At 35.2% G+C, this 22,314-nt stretch overlaps 4 protein-coding genes across 7 annotated transcripts; 2 read left to right on the top strand and 2 right to left on the bottom strand.

Annotated features, from left to right (window-relative positions):
• Window positions 1–4,390: 4,390 nt before the first annotated feature.
• Window positions 4,391–6,463, top strand: LOC104747371 (UDP-glycosyltransferase 73B4). The gene is made up of 2 exons (XM_010469000.3): window positions 4,391–5,597; window positions 5,773–6,463. Exons 1-2 carry the CDS (start codon window positions 4,610–4,612, stop codon window positions 6,234–6,236), a joined length of 1,452 nt encoding a protein of 483 aa, XP_010467302.1. The 5' UTR covers window positions 4,391–4,609; the 3' UTR covers window positions 6,237–6,463.
• Window positions 6,464–6,615: 152 nt separating this feature from the next.
• Window positions 6,616–12,149, top strand: LOC104748717 (E3 ubiquitin-protein ligase MBR1-like). 4 transcript variants are annotated; one of them, XM_087488256.1, is made up of 9 exons: window positions 6,616–6,885; window positions 7,021–7,153; window positions 7,232–7,347; window positions 7,760–7,831; window positions 7,942–9,681; window positions 10,488–10,538; window positions 10,953–11,018; window positions 11,091–11,237; window positions 11,742–12,149. In XM_087488256.1, the coding sequence occupies exons 5-9, from the start codon at window positions 8,008–8,010 to the stop codon at window positions 11,874–11,876; spliced, it is 2,073 nt and encodes a 690-aa protein (XP_087344382.1). In that variant the 5' UTR covers window positions 6,616–6,885; window positions 7,021–7,153; window positions 7,232–7,347; window positions 7,760–7,831; window positions 7,942–8,007; the 3' UTR covers window positions 11,877–12,149. The 4 variants fall into 4 exon arrangements, with proteins under 4 accessions (XP_087344382.1, XP_087344379.1, XP_087344381.1 ...); XM_087488254.1 differs by having other exon boundaries at window positions 6,642–6,885; window positions 10,920–11,018; XM_087488253.1 differs by having other exon boundaries at window positions 6,616–7,153; window positions 10,920–11,018.
• A 3,844-nt stretch (window positions 12,150–15,993) lies between these two features.
• On the bottom strand, window positions 15,994–18,309 carry LOC104747373 (uncharacterized). The gene is made up of 2 exons (XM_010469001.3): window positions 18,001–18,309; window positions 15,994–17,796 (listed from the first exon to the last, which is right to left on the bottom strand). Exon 2 carries the CDS (start codon window positions 17,784–17,786, stop codon window positions 16,326–16,328), a length of 1,461 nt encoding a protein of 486 aa, XP_010467303.2. The 5' UTR covers window positions 17,787–17,796; window positions 18,001–18,309; the 3' UTR covers window positions 15,994–16,325.
• A 974-nt stretch (window positions 18,310–19,283) lies between these two features.
• LOC104747374 (thioredoxin M3, chloroplastic) lies at window positions 19,284–20,912 on the bottom strand. Its single transcript, XM_010469002.3, is given in 3 exon segments — window positions 19,284–19,629; window positions 19,632–19,858; window positions 20,593–20,912. Coding segments are annotated over 3 exon segments (531 nt in total). The 5' UTR covers window positions 20,804–20,912; the 3' UTR covers window positions 19,284–19,536.
• Window positions 20,913–22,314: the final 1,402 nt, after the last annotated feature.

Below are 22,314 nucleotides of genomic sequence, written 5' to 3' on the forward strand. Positions count from 1 at the left end.
TGCGGTTCTGGAGTTTGAGAAGAATTTGGCCAAAAATGCTTTTTTGCATGCTTCCCAAGTGGTTATGGACTCCTTGGGGAGTGATTTCTCCCATATGTATGCTTTGTCTCCCAAAGAAAATGGGAAAAGCCGGAGTATGAATTCATCTTCACTAACTCCATTGATCTTGGTGAGGCTACAGAGCCTATCAAACTCATCCAGATGGTCCAATGGGTCCTCCATTGGCAATCCATGAAACTTGTTGCTTTGTATCATCTGGATGGCACAATGCCATGTCTCTGAGTGTGAGTAGATGGAGCATCCCCTGCTCCTATGTTGGTCCTCTCTTGAGGAGCTGGTGGACCATTCTGATTATTCATTTCCTCCTTAATTGTTGTTGGTTGCGGTTGCTGGACTTGTTGTTGACGGAGTAGCCTTGGTCTGTAGATGTTGTTGATGAATGGACTCAAGTGTTGACTACCCTTGGATCGTGTTTGCATGCACAATCAGGGAACCGAGTGAGTACACGAAGGTCTACCCGATCCAGGTGATCGAGTGACGGGTCGGGCGGGTACTCGGTTGTTCCTGAAATACAAAACAAAGAAACACGAACGTAAACAAGTCAGTTCCGAACCAAAGTATAGAATAGAACTTGATCTAACAAGTGCTGAAATTTTAAACGTAGCAAATTAAATTCAACCAAATGGCAACGGTGCCAAATTGATAACATGATTTTCATCCAGGGTATCAATTCCCTATGCAGTTGTAGTACAAAGAGTTATCAATCCAAATGGTTGTTATGCTAGCAGATGAGATATGATTAGAACTATGCAAGTCAAGCCAAGCAATAATGGGATTTGAGCTAACAATCCTAAAATAAGAAATTAAATAAATAAGAACCACACGACCTAAATACTCGATGCAAGCATTCTAGTACATGATCAGGTGGAGTGATCGGGTGAAGAAGAAGAGTATGAACAGCTCGAAGGAGTACACGAAGCTGGTGATCGAGTACCAGTTCGGATATAGGGTCAAGTTATGAATAAAAACATAAACAATCAAGATGCGAAAGCTCCTAAGGATGGGGTAATCGACTCCTAAGTGTTCCTGAAATCTCTAAAATCCCATAAATCTCTAAAATCTTGCTAAAACACTCTCGTGATAGAAACAATCAACCTTGATCACTACCCTACCCAACTCTCGTTGGAGAAACATGACCAAGCAGGCAATACAAACCAATTCATTAGTGTCAATAAACTCCTTACACATCTAATCTCTTAGGCTAAGTGAGTAAATCTCTAGCATTGATTGATTCAAGCATCTCAACAACATCTCTCGATGGCAAAATACCCTAGATCTATTCTCAACCTCTCGGTCTGAAAATAGCATTATGAACACTAATCTAGAAGAAAATTTATATAACATAAACAATCAAGCTAAGACAACCTAACCGATCAAGAACACATAATTGTCTATCCCATCCCTAGAAACTTTATCTCACTACTCAGATCTCATTGCAGAAAACATAAAAACACAGATAAATGAAAATTGCATTGGATTGAAAACAAGATAGAAGTAAAAGAGTACAGGGTCGAAATCTAAAGGAATAGCAAAAAAGATGTAAAATAAATCCTAACAAAGTGGAAAAAAAGTTTGAATCGCTCAGTCTCTCGTTCAGAAGCTCTCGCTCTCTGTTCTGAGTGTCTGCGGCGTGCTAGGGCGAGAGGAAGAAGAGCGGGGTTTATATATGGAAACCCTTTTAACCTAGTTTCCCAGTCCTGCCCGAGGGTCTGCTCGATGAGGTGCATGAGGATGAGGTCAGGTTACTCCTTGGATAAGTCTTCGGGTTGTTCTTCCTGCTCTTGGATCCTCCTTGATCAGGTTGAGGTTCGGACTGTTCTTCCTGCTCAATAGCTCCTTCGGGTACATTCAAGTTTTTTGTTGATTTTTCTAGCGTTGCAAAGTTATTAGGATAGAAACCTCTTCCTTTTCCTCGTCCACGACCGCGACCATGGCCTCGACCGCGTCTGTATTCTCGTCCTTGCCAATTATTGTAAGTGATGTAGCAACATTCACTTCTGAAAGTGGAGCTGATCCAGTTGGACGAGTTTGATGATTTATCATCACGAGCTCATTATTTTGTTCAGCAACATGAAGAACTTGCATTAATTCAGAATATCGAGTATACCCTCTTTCTCGATATTGTTGCTGCAGGAGTACATTTGTAGGATGAAAAGTTTGAAATGTTTTCTCGATCATATCATAATCGGAAACTTCCTTTCCGCATAGAGCCATCCTTGAAGTGATTCCGAACAAAGAGAAATTGTATTCACTTACACTTTTGTAATCCTAAAACCGCAGATTTAGCCATTCATGTTTTGTTTTTGGTAAGATCACATACTTTTGGTGATCAAACCTATCTTTGAGAGCAATCCAAAGATCTGCGGGGTTTTCTCTCTTGATGTATTCGTTTTTTAAACTATCGTGGAGATGGTGACACAAAAACATCATGGTTCTTGCTTTTTCCTCTTCTAACCCCATTTCTGACGGATCGAGGGTTTTGAGAAGCCCACTCCCTTTTAGATACATTTTTACATCTAATACCCATGTTATATATGTTTTTTCAAAGGCATCAAGGGCAGCAAATTCAAGCTTTGCCATGTTTGACATGATAACTATATAATAAAACAACTTATTAAATATATTTATTTTTTATAAAAAAATTTTGTAAAACTTAAGATTTTATAGAAATATAAATTTGAATAATTATTTTAGGAAGACATAGTCTACTATTATGATTAAAAAGAAATCATAGCATACTACTCTGTAAATAATATGTATATAAGCTTAAATGAATTTAACATAATTTAAAAGTTACCTCAAATTTATGATAGATCGCAAGTCGCTTATGCTGATAACGTGTTATGAATTATAACTATAATACAATTATATGTGTTTGTAATGTTTTGTAAAGAGAACAAAAAATAATAAGAGTAATATTAGTGAATGCCACAAATATGGAGAGAAATAAACAAAATACCACAATTTTTTTTTTATAGGAAAATACCACTGGGCCCACGTTTATTGTGAAGTGAAAAGACATAATTAGCCTATTTTGTTTTAATGTTAGATTAGAAAGAATGAATAATTCATGAGATTTTTTAAAATAACATGTTATATCAAACTAAAAAACGTTCAATATATAAAAATACCGTGTTATATTAAAAAGTAACATGTTAAAAAGAGAAATTAACTAATATTGCATGTAATTCGAAGAAATAGCATGTTCCAAAAAATAATAGCAGAAGTTCCAAGGTGAGTGGATATGAGAGAAAAGAGAGAGAGTTAGTGAAAGAGAAAGAAAAAGAGAAATAAAATGACAGATGTTTCATGGTGAGTGGGCATGAGGGAAAAGAAGAGAGAGAGAGAGCTGAAAGAATGAGAGAATGCATGAGAGAAGAGAATATATGAAAAAAAAATGATATGATATTTAAAAAAATCACATGTAATATTTGAATTGGATATAATTGTAATTGTGATGGAAGAAAGAGAACACCCTCTGACAGTTGTGGTATTTTCTTAATTATATTATGATCTTGTGCTATCTACTGCATATACTCAAATAATAAAGAGGGAGAGAGGGAAGAGAAGGACAAGAGTGAGAGAGATTAGGAAGCCTTTTTGATCAAAAAAAACTTACACATATCATTCTTCTACAACTCCTTATTTATAATGAACTACAAAACACATGAATCATACATCCGTTAGTTTTGGTAGTGATAAATAAAAAATTGTAATGACAAATGTTACACTTTAAAAATAATGTAACACTATGTTATTGACTTAAAATATTTATAAAATAAAATCTATGATCCCAATTTTAAATGATGACGGATGAGCTTGCTCTAGTACAAGATCTATTCTACTAATCGATAGGCTTAACATGTATCATGATCATATAAATTATTAATTTTTAAAAATTTAAATTTACTTTAATAATATATATATACTATATCAATATATGTCAAATCATGTTAACTTATATTTTTAACAATTAAAATAATATTTTATACATTAATTAATATCAATATATACAATTATTTTTTTAATTTATATATAATTATAAATTAATAAATATTATGGTCCTATTATTGTTAAATCATAGAGATTTTACTGTAGAATGTATAAAGTATATAATAATAAAAAAATTAAGGCTTGTTCGATACTCATCGCTAAGTGAGAAGTCAAAGTTTGCTTCTACGAGATACAAGTATACAACACATGTGCATAGAGACAAAACACAGAGCCAACCAAATATGACGAATTAGAATAACAAAACACCAAAGCAAAAGATGGCGTATGCAAAGACGTTACATTCCCAAAATCTTCATTAATATCTTCTTTTACGTACACGTGTGTGTTTATATATCTCGATATGATCGAAACTGGAAGAACAACTCAGACAAATAAAGAAAGTCCCAAACTAGACAAGAAACCCTCTTTGTTTTGTCTGATCACATGACATATTTCAGTTCTTAAATCTTCAGAAAATTTCCCATTCTTGTTTTGCTTTCTTTTGATTCTCTATCTTCATCCCAAAACCAATAATTTTGGTTACTACAAACCAAACATGAACAGAGAGAAAATTCATATTTTGTTCTTCCCCTTCATGGCTCATGGTCACATGATTCCCGTTCTAGACATGGCCAAGCTTTTCGCAAGCAGAGGAGCCAAATCAACCCTCCTCACAACTCCAATCAATGCTAAGATCTTGGAGAAACCTATTGAAGCATTCAAAGTTCAAAATCCTGACTTCGAAATTGGAATCAAGATCTTCAACTTCCCTTGTGTAGAGCTTGGATTGCCTGAAGGATGCGAGAACGGTGACTTTATTAACTCATACCAAAAATCTGACTCAAGTAACTTGTTCGTGAAGTTTATTCTCTCTACCAAGTATATGAAACATCAGTTGGAAAGTTTCATTGAAACAACCAGACCAAGTGCTCTTGTGGCCGATATGTTCTTCCCCTGGGCGACAGAATCTGCTGAGAAGTTCGGTGTGCCTAGACTTGTATTCCACGGCACGTCAGTCTTTGCCTTGTGTTGTTCGTATAACATGAGGATTCATAAGCCTCACAAGAAAGTCTCTACGAGTTCCACTCCTTTTGTAATCCCAGGTCTTCCAGGGGAGGAGATAGTTATCACAAGAGACCAAGCCAATGTTGTTTTTGACGAAGAAACTCCATTTGGAAAGTTTTGGAAAGAGGTCAGGGAATCAGAGATCAGTAGTTTTGGTGTTTTGGTGAATAGCTTCTACGAGCTGGAATCTGCTTATGCTGATTTTTACAGTAGTTCTGTGGCGAAAAGAGTTTGGCATATTGGTCCGCTTTCGTTATCTAACAAAGAGTTTGCCGAGAAAGCCGGAAGAGGGAAAAAGGCAACCATTGATGAGGAAGAATGCCTCATATGGCTCGACTCTAAGACACCTGGTTCAGTAGTTTACATGTCCTTTGGCAGCCGAACTAGCTTCACCAACGAACAGCTGTTAGAGATCGCTTACGGTCTTGAAAGCTCTGGACAAAACTTCATCTGGGTGGTTAGGAAAAATGAAAACCAAGGTTTGTTTTTCCTCATCAACCATTGGTCTTTTATCAGTACATTTCCCTCAATGTTACTATTGCCAAATATGCTATGATACCATAGCAACTATAGTAGATTGGTTCGTGTACTTTTACATATTACTTGTAGGATTCTCCTAACAATTAATGACTTGTGTTTGTGTGGTTGGGATAGGTGAAAATGAAGAGTGGTTGCCTAAAGGGTTTGAGGAGAGGACTACAAGAAAAGGGCTGATAATACGCGGATGGGCTCCGCAAGTGCTGATACTTGACCACATAGCAGTAGGAGGATTTGTGACGCATTGTGGATGGAACTCGGCTATGGAGGGCATTGCCGCGGGGCTGCCTATGGTAACTTGGCCGATGGGGGCGGAACAGTTTTACAACGAGAAGCAATTGACAAAAGTTTTGAGAATAGGAGTGAACGTGGGAGCTACCGAGTTGGTGAAAAAAGGAAAGCTGATTAGTAGAGAGGAAGTGGATAAAGCAGTGAGGGAAGTGATAGTTGGAGAAGAGGCAGAAGAAAGGCGGATACGTGCTAAGAAGCTGGGCGAGATGGCTAAAGACGCTGTGGAGAAAGGAGGGTCTTCTTATAATAATGTTAACAAGTTTATGAAAGAGTTGAATAGTCGAAAGTAAAAAAGACAGAACATGTCTAATGTTGTATTGATGTGAGATTGTTTTCTTGATTTTGTGTATCTTTTGAAGTTCCTGTAATACATGAGAACATTAGCTTTAGCCACTGTTTGGTTAGAGAAAGTATGTGGTATGTTCTCAGTTACTTTTGAAGAGTACTTTTAATTGTACGTCACTTGTCTCAATGGTGTAATGATTTTTCTAAGCATTGGTGAAGTAAAGTTCTCAAATAATGGCCTCTTGATTGTCACAAAAACAAAAACAAACAAAAACTACTAAAGAGAAATTGGCAACTTGATTGAAAATGTTGTGGGCCTTGTGGCATAGAAAAATTAAGGCATACAAATTATTATTACCGTGACAGTTGTCTTCTACAAATTTTGTATTTAATTAAAAAGAAAGAAGAAAGGTAGCTAAGAGGGGAGCCTAGGACAGCACCATATAGACCATTGAGACAAGTGACGTCCTGCAAAATCTTACAACTAAATTAATGACAGAGATGATTCATTCTATAAAGCACCAAACTTTTTATTTTATTAATTTTTATTATGGAAAAAAAAAGAAAATCATATCTTTCCAAAGTTTGTTTTTTCATTATTACAATGACTTATGTAAGAGATTTTTGGTAAAAAAAATTTGTCACATGAAATCTGTACGTCTCTGAATCCTTCTCTTCTTCTCTTCCTCATCCATTGCTTATGTGCTTCTTCTTCTTCTTCGTCCTTCTCTACGTATTCTGAGAAAAGTTTGCTTTTTTTGTTTTTGTTTGTTGTGATAATCAAAACAGACTGAAACCTAAAGAATCGTGCAGAGGAGAGGACACCAGCACCATACCCACAAATTGAAACTACCAAAAGTTTTTTAATTTAATTTCAATTGAAACTTTTGAGACCTATTTGATTCTTTAGGGATAATTGCAGGTACCATTTCTCTCAATCTTATGAAAAAACTCACCTTTTTGTTTTTGTTTTGTCTCTAATTGGGTGTTGGTTGTTCAGATCGTTGTGATTTTGGTTTGGGATTTTGATGCATTGCAATAGCTGGACGGATCGGGATTGACCCACTTCAGGTTTTCATCTCAAGATTGGAAATTTTCAACTTTGGCATTGGATTTGTAAGTAACTTGATTCTGGTTTGGTATTGAATCACAAAATGTGCTGCTCTTGGCTCTTTTGTGATTAGGTGATTAGTATCAGAACTCTTATGGTTTTGTAGTTCTCAATGCTAGTTATTGAAGAAGTTTGACAATATTTACACTTTGTTGTGTCAAAAATGAGCATAGCTGTTATATATACTGTACTCTCTTTGTTAATCTTTTGATTGGAGTTTTATGTTGAAGAATCAATTAATGAAGTTTACAAGTTAGGCAGAAGTGGTAGTTTGCTAGTTCTCTTTGGGAGTTTCTTTGTTGTTAGTTTTTACTCTAATGTATGTCAACTAGTTTAATGAGGTTTTGGTTCTTAGTTGCTCATTTCACATTTGTGTGAAAGTTTCTGATCTTACCTTTTTGTGGTACCATAATGCAGAAGCTATACTGTAGTTGGAGCCTGAGCGAAGCCTGAAGCTAGATAGCTGGCTGGCCTCCTATGATAGTAATGGTAAATCGGGTGCTCTTGTTTCAGTTGTGTTACTTCTTTTCTTAAGTTGTCATTCATGGATTTCTAATGCATATTTATTTTCTTGTCTGCTTCCGTTTGTGTGACTCTAGGTCTCGTCAGTGTCCTTGTAACTTTAGATCTATTTACTGGAAAGTCCTTGTGTTCTAGTCAAAGGTATGAATCCAATGCAAGGGCCACGGAGTACTGGTGGTTCATCTACTGAAGTGAACCAGGCAGATGGTGAATCGATTTACTGCACAGAGAGCAATTTGAATAACATTCTGAATCCATCAGACACTGGATTTCCAAACAATAGTATTCCTTCAGGACGACCAACTTACGCAAGTTCGAGTTCTCATGCTGCTCAAGAACATAATTGGTGGAGGTTGGGGGAATCCAGTTCCATATCTGGGCATTCTGATCAGGTCAATTCAATTGGAATGAAGACAAATCACCAGCTGCCTCAAGATGCTTCTCATCACTTTGTTGGCTATGGGTCTGAGGGAAGGCAATTAGGTTTGAATGGTATGATGGTACATGGAGGGGTTCATGCTGGCAGTCACATCAGAAGTGGGCCTTCTTTCTTGCGCGGTTCAAGCTCTACTCCTATGACACAGCATGTAGATATGAGTATGGACATGGATAGCGATAATAGTATTGCGCAGACTTCCGGGGTAGTTAACCGTCATAATAGCTATGGGAGTTCATTAGGAAGCTCAATTCAGGCTGCTGGGGAGAGTAGCAGTGGTCCTACTTCTTCATTTGGTGGTTGGGGTTCATCCTGCAAAAGAAAAGCTCTTGAAGGATCCCCTAGTCATTCTTTTTCTGGTGAAACTCCTAACCGCATTGTTCAGACTGAAAATAGTGCTTCGCATAGAGGTCTTGCTCAATATGGTGCTTCAAGTAGCTTAAGTTTGGCTACACCCTCCTCACAAAGTTCTCCAAATGTTACTAATCATTTTGGCCGGACAGAACATATGTTTGGATCTGGTGGTGAAAGAGCAGTTGCAGCCAGTGCTTTTCGTTCTACAAGAAACACTGACACCTTATCTAGAGCTGGTAGACGATCAAATCCCAGGCAGCCTCAGGAGTCCATAGCATTCAGCATATCACATGCTGGAACTTCTGTGCCTCCCACTGGTTCTTTGCAACAGAATTTACCATTAAACGCTCCTTTTGTAGATCCTATAGATGTGAGATCAACACCAATTACTAGTGGAAGCACTGGTGAGAATCAGACAAATATAGTCCACCTCCCTGCTTTGACCAGAAATATACACCAATTTGCTTGGGATGCTTCTTTCAGTTCCAGAGCAAGCAGTTCCTCGGGTATAGGGATGCCTGCAGAGCGAGTAGGACCACAGTGGGAAACATCGAGAAGCAACCCAGAGCAGCCCTTGTTTGCACCTGCAACTGACATGAGACATCCAGAGCATGATCTTTGGAGTTTCACACGTGGATACCCTGGTTCATCTATAGATCCTCCATTTGTTCCTCGAGCAGGACCGAGTTCAGATATTCATGAGCCACAGCCTAGTCCCTCATGGATTCCTCCTCAGAGTGCCTCACTAAATATTCCATCGAGAACATCAGAACTTTCTCCTTGGTCTTTATTTCCTAGTATTGAATCTCAATCTGCTAGTCATGGTGCCTCTCTTCCGTTATTACCCGCAGGCCCTTCTGTTCTGTCAAATGAGGTGACAGTGCCATCGGGTTCTAGTAGCCGGAGCCATCGCTCACGGCAAAGGAGATCAGGGATGTTATTGGAGAGACAAAATGAACTTCTCCACCGTCACATAGGGAGGAGCTTAGGTGCTGACAGTAATGGAAGAAATCAAATCATTTCCGAGGTATGGCTTCTATAAAATACTGGCTCTTGTATGATAAGTTGCATCTTTCATTATCTTTGATTATCCAATGGTTGACAGGATAATCCTTCCCACATAGATAAGTATCACATGTTATGAATTAATAATTGGGAGTTAGATTGTGCATTTTTAGTATATAATTGGGTTTTAGTTTGTTATGTGACTATGTCCTTCTTATTGGAAACTCAGGTTGTTTAGTTGGTCTTCTTTTTGTTTTAAGGGTTTCTTGTGATTTATTCGTAGAATCTTAATAGGGTTGAGTACATACCTGTTGGGTGTGAAATTATCTGGTTTTGTACTTTTTTGTGATCTAACATCATATAGATAGTATAGAAAAATGATTTATGCATGGTCTGTTTGAGGTAACAAGTTTCTTTTGAAGTAAGGTTTTGTTGGACAGTGTATTGATCAAAACTATGAAGAGTTAAATATACACCATATATTGGTAAATTATGTAATGGTAAATCCTGTTGCAAGTCACAATGCCATATCACATTTTGTGAAATAAAAATCTTTTGCTATAAAAAAATTTTTGCAACTGAGAGCTATAACTAGAGCAGTTTGATGCACTCTGATATGACTTCCATTTGCAAACCATTTTGATGTCTTACGATTTGAGAATGCTTGTTTTCTGTATCTAGTTTATAAACCTACTTAGCAACTGCTCGTGAAATTTGATAAAATATGCGTTTGCAGTTAGTACGTTGTAGTTGAGATGTATTTAAGTTTGATGCACTTCGATAAGTATATTAATAGTGAGTTGCTCTTAATCCTCTATTTGTTCGCAGATACGTCAGGTGTTGCACGCCATGAGAAGAGGGGAGAATTTACGGGTTGAGGTATGATTTTGACACAAGTGATTTCCAAGGCTCCTGCCTGTTAATATCAATAAATGCCTTCATGGATAAAAAGACATTCCATTTCTTGGTATATCTGATGTCATGTTGTGTGAGTTTTCAATCTCGTGTGTCCTGGTATACATTATTGAAGACGCAATGCGTTTCCATGCCCTGAATAGTAGTGTTTGTTTTATTACTTATAAGCCGTAGTGTCAGACATTTTTGTAAGCTGCAGCGTATCATAGTTTAAAGTATTATAGGGCTCACACTGAACAAAAATTTATGCATTTGTGGTTCCTTGTCACTATATTATTTCCTTTAAAAATCATTATATATGTAGCTAATCATCCTTTATTTTTATTTTATTTTTAATTCGATAAGGATTACATGGTGCTAGATCCACTTATCTACCAGGGTATGACTGACATGCATGATAGGCATCGGGAAATGCGGCTTGATGTTGACAACATGTCGTATGAGGTAGTATAACTTTCTTTGACTGTTAGTGGCAACTTTCTCATTTTTACCAACAACATGTGAGAATGAATGTAGGAGCTATTGGCTCTTGGGGAACGCATAGGAGATGTGAGCACTGGGCTAAGTGAAGAGGTCATTTTGAAAGCAATGAAACAGCACAAACATACATCTTCTTCTGTTGAATTGCATCAGGACATCATAGAGCCATGCTGTATTTGTCAGGTATTTGATTAAGAATGAACTAGAAGTATTTTGACTCCCGTAACTATTTCTCGTGTGATACTTACCCATATTACCGACTAATTTATAAGCATAAAGATAAATAGTAGTTGGTGTTGCTGAGCTTGCTTCCGTTATTTCTCTTTACTTATGGAGTGAAATAGGATAACTATATATAATATGGGTTGGATTAGAGTGTCGGGGTGTTTGGTCTTTCGTTTGTTGGGAACCTTTTGAGCTGTTTTGTTTTATCTTATAATACTCCTCCGCAATCTGTTTTGTTACTTGAGGCTGCTTGTTTTCTATTAATTTCACTTCCTTGATATTGTTGTCATCATAGATGATGATGTGCCATAATGAAACTAGCAGATTTAGTAGCTGAACCAATATAGTATAGAAGGGTTTGTTTATTGAGCTAGTCTCTTCTGTGTCTATTTTTATGTTGACATAGCACTAAGTCTCAACTGAAGAACTGATGTGAAAAAGCTGTTGCTGCTATTTTGACAGGAAGAGTATGTCGAAGGTGATAATCTTGGTACCTTGAAATGTGGCCATGAGTTCCACAAGGACTGTATCAAGCAATGGGTTATGATCAAGAATCTCTGCCCCATTTGTAAAACTGAGGCGTTAAAGACGCCATAGTATGTATGCATGTCTCCATCTCCATCAAGAATCGGTGCCCCATTCATCACCATTGCTACACCAAAAAAAAAAAAAAAAAAAAAGAGATCTTAAAGTTCTGTTATATCCGTATGTCTCACATGAGAATTCATTGCTATGCTTAACTCAAACTGTTCAAAGAACATTATGACAATTTCATAAATATCCATGGAGAATAGAATATCCCCATTTTTACTAGAATCCTTTGTAATGACTACTAATAGCTATGGTTAAGGGACAACACTTGTACCAAAACTGGCAATGGAGCCGTACATAGTCTATCATAATATCTTTATCAGCTGCATCTTTGAACAACAACATTGTTGTCAAATACAAACAAAGATATGTCTATCAGAATTGTCTTATCAACTGCATCTTCCTTACCTTTTGTCACACCAACAAGTTTCACACCGGTTCTCTGACACCAATTTCTAACCAGATGAAAGCATTAATTCCCCCTACGGCGAGACGATAACCATCACACCACTTATCATATGATACAATTGAATAGTCATTCTTATGTTACTCAGTGCCGGCGATAAGGAGGTGCAAGGTATGCATTTGCACTGGGACCACAATATTAATCATTAGCATCCTCTCTTCTCTTCATCGAACCTCAATTCTCAATCGGAATATAGTATTGGGGTTTTTTTCTCTAAATTAGGTAAAAAGTTGTTCATATAAAAGTGACCCAAAGTCTTACAAGAGGAGCTTAAGAAGACAGACGCTGAAGTTACCACAGCGGAGGAGATACAACTCCCTCGTGCGGGCTTTCTCGCCGCTTCAACCATAGAATGGAATCTTTCGTAAAACTCTCGATGTTCGACTAGCTGAGCTCTTTCAGTCTCATAAGCAAAATCACCTTAATAATTTGACAGTAAGCCCTTTGCTTTTGTATGCGTGTGTAGTTTGAGTATTTTTTTGGGATTTGACAGAAATGCTGATTTGATGTAGATAAAGAGCTATATAGACTTAGTGCAACTAACGGATGAGATTTCTACGAATGTGTCTAACCTACTTCACTCCCTACAATAACAAATAGAGTCGCTGGAGCAGATTAGAATGACAACTACAACTATTTATAGCGATTTGCTGAAAATTTTGAGTGAGTCATCCTTATTTTCTCCCACACTGAATGATTTAATTTTTTCCAACTGTGTAACAAGCCCTAATTTTAATTTTCAACATGATGAAAGAACTGAAAAAACTTGGACTTAACCCATTTAAAGTCAAAATGCCACCTACTCTTGATATCGTGAAGGATCGTTATATCCTTAGACAACTCCATGGAAAGACTAAAACCTTTCCAAGCAGAAATACCTAATTTACAAAGGGAAATCAAGACATACACATATGCCTTAGCTTCTTCCCTAGTGAGTTTTTTTTTGGTTTGTCACTCACCATTTCCATTTCATCTGTTTGATAAAACAACGTTTTGACTATTAATTGTTTATATTTTTTATAGGTAATTCATGTTATTAACCATGACTGATTCCCTATTCTAAATCGTTTTCTTTGTCTATCTAGATTCTTCAACTTTTTCTTAATAGTGTTTATTTCTCGGTTCTTAGGATCAGGTACAAATGTTGTTCCAAAAAAAAAAAAAATCATGTACAAATGTTGAAAAATGATGGGCTCTGTCACCCACGGTATGTCAATACATATTAATACACTATGTTCAATTAATCTTACATCTTATATTTAAATAAAATAAAAGTATCCCAACATTTTTCTTTCTTTAGATTGTTGTTGGGCAATTGTATCTGCAGAGATTGTTTCCACTATGAGACACCTCTCTGATGCACGACACAACTTATGTTGAGTTTCAACTTAATACTTGGTAGATTTCACCAAATCGTAATTACGTCGTTTATCTAGAATGTCAACTTAATTGTATCTGAAGGATGCATTGGAGCTTTTAATCAAGAATAGAATTGAAAGAGAAGATGTGAAAAAGATGTAAGTACAGCCGAATCTTCAAACTTACTATGATACATTAAAGAAATGATCACATTGGATAAATTTGAAGAAGTTGTTAAGCATTATAATTCAACATCCCTTGCGTGTGATATTCTGATTTTTGAACCAGAGTATGGTAAATAGGAGATGTAAGTTTTAAATATCTTAAAAATCAAACATTAAATTCTAAATATCTTGAAAAATCAGATTTGTTTTACATATCAATTTCAGTGTTTGTTATATTGTTTGATCTGTTTGCTTGTATTTGTTTGGAGGTTAAGTGTAAAATTCAATTATTTGCCAAAATTTGGTTGAGAATATGACTAAATTATTTGTGAAAAACAAAAAAAAATAGAATTGTGTCAACTTTTCAGATTTTTTAGACATTTCTGTATGTCAAGCTCCCAGCTAACTTAGCTAAGAAAGCCTTATTAGCACAATTTTTGGCCTCACACTGCTTTTGAAAAAATATTTACTATCCTTCTATGATAGCATGGATATGCTATTCTTGCAAGGAAAAGACAGATGAGTACATTCAAGCAAGGTTTTATTAAAGAAAATTATATATTTTCTAAATGAGTTATCCATTTTGTTACTCATAGATTCTTCGTTCCAATTTTCCAAACAATTATTTAGATAATATAGTCAAACAGGTAACTATCATCTACACGTCTCTCTTTTTTCTTAGGCATGAAGAAAAAAAAACGAGCAGTTCTAGTTAGATTTATATAATCTGAATACATTTACGCTTTGCAGTAGCTCTTGGTTATACATGAGGCTCCTTTAATTATACGAGAAAGTGCTTGTGTGGATTGTGTTGAGTGGTATATATGAATCCTTTATCCAAGTTATGGCACCTAGGGTGGCCTCATTCTTCTCATCTGGTAGACTTTGAGCTTAATTATGAAAATAAAAAATATTGGTTGGAACATTAAACTAATAGCGGTATTTTTGACAATAAATTGAAAATGTGATAATTTGAAGAAATTTCTTTTATTGTTTTAAAATCAAACTAAAACATCAATTGAACCACTAAAATGTTAAAATAATTATATGGTTGTGTCATCCCCCTCAATTGAACTCTAATATGAACAAATATAATTTGTTAAGAATTGAATGTATAGTAAAGCTGATCTATATTAAATTTGGTTTTACATTGATTATTGTTCTAGATATAAATAGACACACATCACATCACATGAATCCATCTCTATATTTGTTAAGAATATCCTCATCGTCATTTTTTTTATCTTTACGGTTCATTTCTAGAAAATGCAAATTGATCATACGAAAGCAAAATTAATACGAATATAACTAGTTTTTTTAATTGTCAAATTTGTAAAATATTAATAAATATATCAAGTATGTCACCTTTAAATTGTTTTGGAAAATATGTATAGGTTTATATTGTGTATTATTTTCAAAAATCGTAAAAATTGGCAATTTAGAAGATCGTTTTGCATAAATTCCTTAATAAAATATATATGATGGTGACTTAGGCCTTCTGTCCATCTCCAACTTATCTTTATATTCATTTACAAAATGATGTTTGGAATTAAATTTGCTCTAACCCATTTCTAATTTTTATCTTTAAAATAAAAATCTCCATTTGTTATTCTTTATTTTAAAATTCTCTATTTCTAATTTACACTAAAATATGAAAATTACCAAAAACCCCATATCAAAAATGGGAATTATTTCTATTTTTAGGAAAAAAATAGATAGAGAAATGGGCTGGAGATGATCTTGACCCCAATATACTCGAGGCTTTAAAATAACGACAGATTCGAAGGGAGTACACACGATAAAGAAGGACGAACCAAACACAAAGACACAAGCGTTGTAGAAAACCCAAAAGGGTTTATTACTTTAATTCGTTAACTAAAAGTATAAAGGAACACTGGGCTTATATAGAGCTCACAAACGTTTAAAAACTTCAAACAAAATAAAGAACTAAATCAAACTTGATGCATGCCTCATTGTATCTAGCAACTTGGGCATAACTCCCATATATACTAGATTCCTCTCAAACTGTTGTTAAACTGATTGTTGAGGGATAACATTGACATGCCTTTCTCACTATGTTCCTTGTTTCCAAATTCTCGAGGAAAAAAAAAACACTACTGAAATGCTTTTGCAATGCAGAATCAAAGCTTTCTGTGAAACTTTTTGTCCTAATGAAAGAGTACAAACAGAGCACATACAATAATACTGGCTTGTTCCCAACGAGAGAGCGTAAACGGCTCATAAAACGCACTGCCTGACTCATTACGGCTTGCAATGCAGAATCAACACTTCCGTTCCGTGTGAACATTTTTTCCTGGGGAAAGAGTAGGACTGTAGAGAGCATATCAATAATACGGAGAGCTTCTAGGTGAGTAGCTTACATTGCTTGTCACCAATGATAGAGAGAACCTTGGATGCGGCTCATAAAACACATTGTCTGATTGTTATACGAACGGGTCGGATCCTCTAATGCGCCCCGATGAGTTTGCTCCCTGTAGCAGGATCTTCATAAATGGCAACAACATCCCTGAGCTTGTCTAAGAGCTGCTCCAAGTGATTCACACCCATCTTGTTGTAGTCCAATGGCCTCTTGTACCTTAGCTTGTATATCGCCTCAAAACAATCCATCTGTACCCGGCAGCAATAGCTCACCAAAATGTCTTGTAGCTCGAGTTTGAACTCTTCCAGATTCCTCTCGCTCTCAACTGAGCCCGTGTCTGACAATTCATCAGAGGAGACTCTTCCATAAGTAGTCTCCTCGTTTGGCTCTCTTCCTTTCTTCTCTCTTCTCAGTAGAACCACAGGGGAGGAGGGAGAGACGACGCTCGGTTTGGAGTTGCGCAGATAAACAAGTCTCTTGTTGCCTTTACCATCCACTACAATCACATCCCCCATCTTTTTGAACAGATCCACAAGCTTAGACACACCATAGTCCGATACAAACAACGGTTTGCTGAAATTCCTTTGGTATTCAGAAGGAATACGCATGAGAGGAATACACCCACCTGAAAGCTCAAGCAACTTCACGAGTTGCCCCTTCAGACCATTTAAATCACCCGGCGCTACCCACATGGTCGACTCAAGGTGACCAGGAGGAGGAGGACAAGCCAGAGACTCCCTTGAATTGGATGGACAACACGACACTGCACTACCACTATACTCGTTGTGAAACTGCGAGACCATAACAGAGGATTCCCTTGCGTTACTATAACAGCTACCTCTATAGAGAATGGTTTCACCTTCATCCAAGTTACTGTTATCATTACCATTGCATCCCACGAGATATGGCACTTGCACAACACGAGGTTTAGGTAACGGCACAAAGCCTTCACCGTGAACAATACTGTGCCAGTCCCAAACAAACTTACCAGCACTAGACAAAGCTGCATTCACATAAACACCAGAAGGTAACACAAGAATCACAGTGTACCCACGCTGACCCAATATATGAAGCGCAGGAGCGAAATCAACATCTCCAGATATGAGAACGATAGTAGCAGGCGGCTTGTTATCAAGAACAAACAAGAACATATCAATCAAAATCGCCTTATCAGACGCATCTTTCCTACCGTTTGGTACATCAACAAGCTTCACACCGGTTCTTTGACAGCCTTCTCTAACACGACGAGGAAACCCATTGAAATCACCATAAGCTGAGAAGGTAACCACTGGACCTGATATCAAAGGATGCAACTGAATAGCTGTTCTTATGTTACTAGCTACATCTTCAGGACGCACGTCGCTAGGAACGGGGCAGTTCTCAATGTCCCAGAGAACAGCCACAGGACCGTCCGTGAGAACACGTCTCTGAGAAGCAATCATGTTTAAGTCCGCCGTTGAGTAGTTTATCTTTTGTTGAGAATCAACAGAGACTAGAGCTGTTGCTGCTGATGGATTACAATAACTTGACATAGCTTTTCTTATCATCAAAAGGTTTCTGGAATTAAAAAAAAAAACTCGATTAGGGTTCTTGTTAAGATAGCAATTGTTCTAGATTGTAAGTTTAGCTGTAGATCAGTGAGCGATTAAAGTTTGATTACGGAAAGATATATATATATATATATATATATATATATATATATATATATATATAAACATTTCGAGAAGGACCAAAAGCAGAATCGGAAACCAAAAATAATACCTGATTCAGGGGGGAGAGAAACACGGATCTGGAAGATTGAAATGGAATACACAAAAGAGCAAACGATACGAGTTTATACAGATATGGCGGATTAATAGTTTGATTCTCCTCTCAATTCTTCTTCTTCTCCGGCGTAAGATTATACAGAAATGGCGGATTTTAGGTTTTTTTCTTTTTAAGGTTCTACAAAAGTTTTGTGATGGGGAGGGGGTTATAGCCAGGCAAGAGAGTCGGTGAAACTACTATTAAAGTCTCTTCCATCCCAAAGGATATCCCAATAATAAATGTTTTTTATTTTTTTTGAAATACTAAAAAAGAAAAAATATCATTTGCATTTGGCCATTTGAAATGTCTTCTCTTGACAATATTATTACCCAATGTTGGCCAACACTATAATTTCTCTGAAATATAAATATTTTAATTAATTTAACTTATACAGCTATGCAACATAATATTAAGGAATTCAATCAATTCTCTACACATTGTTACTAATTATCAAAATTATTCAAACAGAATTAGAAAAAACATTAAATTTTCACATATCTTTATATTGGAAACATAAAAACTTAAATAATAGATTTAAGTTCAACAAAGTTGCTTTCAAAAAAGAACAAGTTAAACAATGTAGTTATGCCACATCATACTTAATTTAAAAATTAACAATTCAATAAATATTACAAAAAGGTATCTAAATATCACACAAACTCAAACAAAACAAAAAAATTAGAGAGAAGCAAAAGAAAATATCTTAATACTTTAGAGTTGAGAAAAAAAGAAGTTAAAACCTAATTATTATTATTATATTTTTTTCTATCAACTTTGTTTTGCAATGCATTGTCATTTAAAATTTGTTGTTATCTTATATACTTATTTGGCTAAGATAATTGTTGCCAGTTTGCCAAAAAAAAAAAAAAGATAATTGTTGCCAAGATATTTTGAAGTAATTTTATTTTATTATTATTATTATTCAGAAAATAATACAACTTTTTGATTTATTTTCCTCTATTGAAAGAACAATGATTATTCCAACCCAAAATTATTTTGGAATAACTTAAGACAAAGATCTCTTCATTCTCACTTTCTCTAACGATTAATCCATTGAACGGCTTTACTAACCTGTCTCCTCCATGCGTCCTAAGGACACCGTCTATATCAAAGCTAATGAGTAATGAAGCGGATAAAAGCAAACACAATACCAACAATAGAAGTGTCTTAAGTAGTCTGAGATCACTCAAGTTGAAACGAAAAGAAAATTTAGAATAATAAGAATATAAGATCATCAATAGAAGAAGGAAGATATACATATTCACAATACTTCCTGAGCCATCTTTCCACAAATCCAACAGTTATATTCACAAGAGTATAAAAGAAGAAACAAAGAAAAGATAAGAGGTTCAAACATAAGACAAAAGACTAAGAGCAATCGAGTGTCAATGAAATATGAACCATATCGAAATGGAGCGATTTGTAATCTCCCAACAATATCTTTGATCAACGTGGTAGTGAAGAGTTTCTCATCAACGATTTTAACCTTCTTCATGAGTTCAAGACTCTTTCAATGGCGGAAATGTAGAACTCTTTGGGCATTGTACCCATGATGGACTCTCGTTTCTCGCCGTTCTTGAAGAGTATAGAACTACTGGCACAGCCTTGATCTCGTACTCTTCAGCTATCAACAAGTCACTGTCTGCATTCAGGACATAGCAGTTTAGTTTTCCGGCATAGTCCCCAGCTATTTCGTCTATTATCCTGTGGACCATCCGACATGGACCACACCAACTCGTGTAAAATTCTACTAGCACCGGCGTTTCGCTTTTCAAGACTGAGTCTTCCCACGACCGTTGTGTAACTTCAGCTGCTGCACATAGTCAAACCAAAAAAAAAAAAAAAACGAGACTTGAGGATGGCTAAACTTAATAGTTCTTTGTATCATACTAATAATCGAAAGGCTATCACAAAGAAGTGAAAGCAGTGTCCTGTGTATCACATACTACAACATGTCAACCTAAGCATCTACTAATCCATCATTTTTTGTTACTTTTTTTTGCTAAGCTGTAATAAAATTAGATTAGAGTTGTACCAAGTCATACAACCAGAAGAGAACAATGTCAACTTAATTTATGAACTAATTTCAATCCCACATGTATCAGATGAACTTTGATAAATGATAATTACCCTTAGTTACTCCTACAAAGCTTTTCTATAGTCTCAGTCTATGCAAGATCTTCACACTGTTCTGACTCTATATCTTTGTCTCCCTGAACCTTGCAGATCTCTCAAAGTTCATACTAGATCATCATAAAGAAAACTAGCTAGAACTACATTTTATGATCTTAGATCAAGAAATTGAAAACATTTTGGCATAGACCAGAGGCTAACCAAAAAAAGTAGAGTCTAAATCAAATAATCAATCGATCAAAATATAAAAAGAATAGCAGATTACTAAGAGCATTCGATTGATTGACATACTCTCCAATTTCTACTTAGTCTGTTTAAGTAGCGAAAGTGTGAGATCACTGATCAAAGAACCAAAGAAAAATACGCATTATTCATAAACCCGTACTTGAAGATCGAAGTAAACAGTATATATACCTCGAGAATCACGGGCGCAGAGAGGTGAGAGACGAAAGCGAGAGTTAAAAGAAGAGAGGAGAGATCGTCTTTGGGAGAGAAGGAGAGATCGAGGGGAGAAGCTAGTTACTGGGAATAGACGCGACGGAGAAGAAGTAGATCGAACTGAGTGAAATCGAGTGGATTTGAGACATATTGAGGAAGAAGATGACGAAGAAGAAGAAACCGCCATTGAAGAAGAAGAAGAAGAAGAAGAAAGAGCAAAATCTCAATTTTTTTGCTCAGATCTGATGACAGAAAAGGAAACGAAAATGGAGAGAAGTGGGTCCCTTGTACACCGAACTTACACTTGTCGTCGATATATATTTTTCAGTTTTTATTATTTTAATTATAAATTTTAAATACTACTTTTTAAAAGACTCGGTTTAACCGATTTAAACCAGAATCAACAACATATATACTGTATTAGTTTTTGGTATCTATTGAAAACAACAATCCAACTACATTACATTTAAATCCGTAAAAGAACACAATACAGCTCTCAAATTAGAATTTTTATGTTTGTTTTTTTTTTTGAAAACTAAATTTTTATGTATTAATTTGTTTTTATCGTATAATGTAGTAAAAGGATCTTGTGATATTAGACTACATCATTAACCATATAATTTGAAAAATTTATAAGTTGTCTAGAAGAATACTCATTAAATTTTGTAATATTTAATAAAAAAAGAATACTTGCATTATTTACGTGGAACCAAGGTATATAATTTATTTTCTTAGTGGTTAATTTAGTTTAAATCAAACGTAAAATATTTTTTTTTAATGTTTAGAAAGACAAAAACTCTATATTAAGAATTAATTTAGTCTTAAATTTCGTGCTTCAATTAGAAAATTTTAGATAGTTAGATAGTGGTACACAAAGAGTACAAAAAGAGATATCATATTAATTATTTCTTCGTTACATATATATTATTTTATTTTAATGAGTATTTTTCTTAGATATTTTTGTAATAACGTAAAACAAAATGCGAAAAAAATATTGTAGAGTATATATTTGTTAATAATTACTATGATCTATTATTTATGGAAATTAGGTTAATTAGCTTCTTCTTCTTATATAGTCTATATAAACATATGTCATTCATCATAATATAATAAAAGCAATAATATATTATATATTCTATATATTTCATCTATCATGGTATCAGAGCAATTCGATTCGTTCAATTTTTTTTATTAAATCAACTGCTTTCAGTTCATGATAAACCTCTGAACATAAACTATCGATTTTCTCTTTATTCAAGTCTACAATCGTAGATCTCTCACTTAAAATCAAACACGACTTTTTATATAATTTTTGTTTTTAAGCCAAAAATGCTTAATCTGATTATTTATTAAAACAAACATTTCCATAATATATTTAAGATTGTCTCGAGCTTCTGAATTATAGTGCTTTATTTAAGTTTTCTAAATGATGAAAAAGAAGAGAGAAATAAGTGAGAAACTCACAAAAGACGTTGTTAGTTGTTACCATATGTTATCTCATAATTGATTTAATATTTTCTAGCAAATTAAAATTTATTTATATATCTGTATTAAGTTTCAAAAAAAAATTTATTGAAAACATTTCTTTTTTTAGTATTTAACTATTTACCGATCTGTAGATGCCCTTAATAATGTAACGAGGCCACATACTGTATATTGTTTAGTCATTAGCTGAAATGATGAATATTAGGTTCAAAC

Source organism: Camelina sativa, chromosome 15, assembly GCF_030686135.1.
Source record: "Camelina sativa cultivar CO46 ecotype springtype chromosome 15, ASM3068613v1".
NCBI lineage: Eukaryota > Viridiplantae > Streptophyta > Magnoliopsida > Brassicales > Brassicaceae > Camelina > Camelina sativa.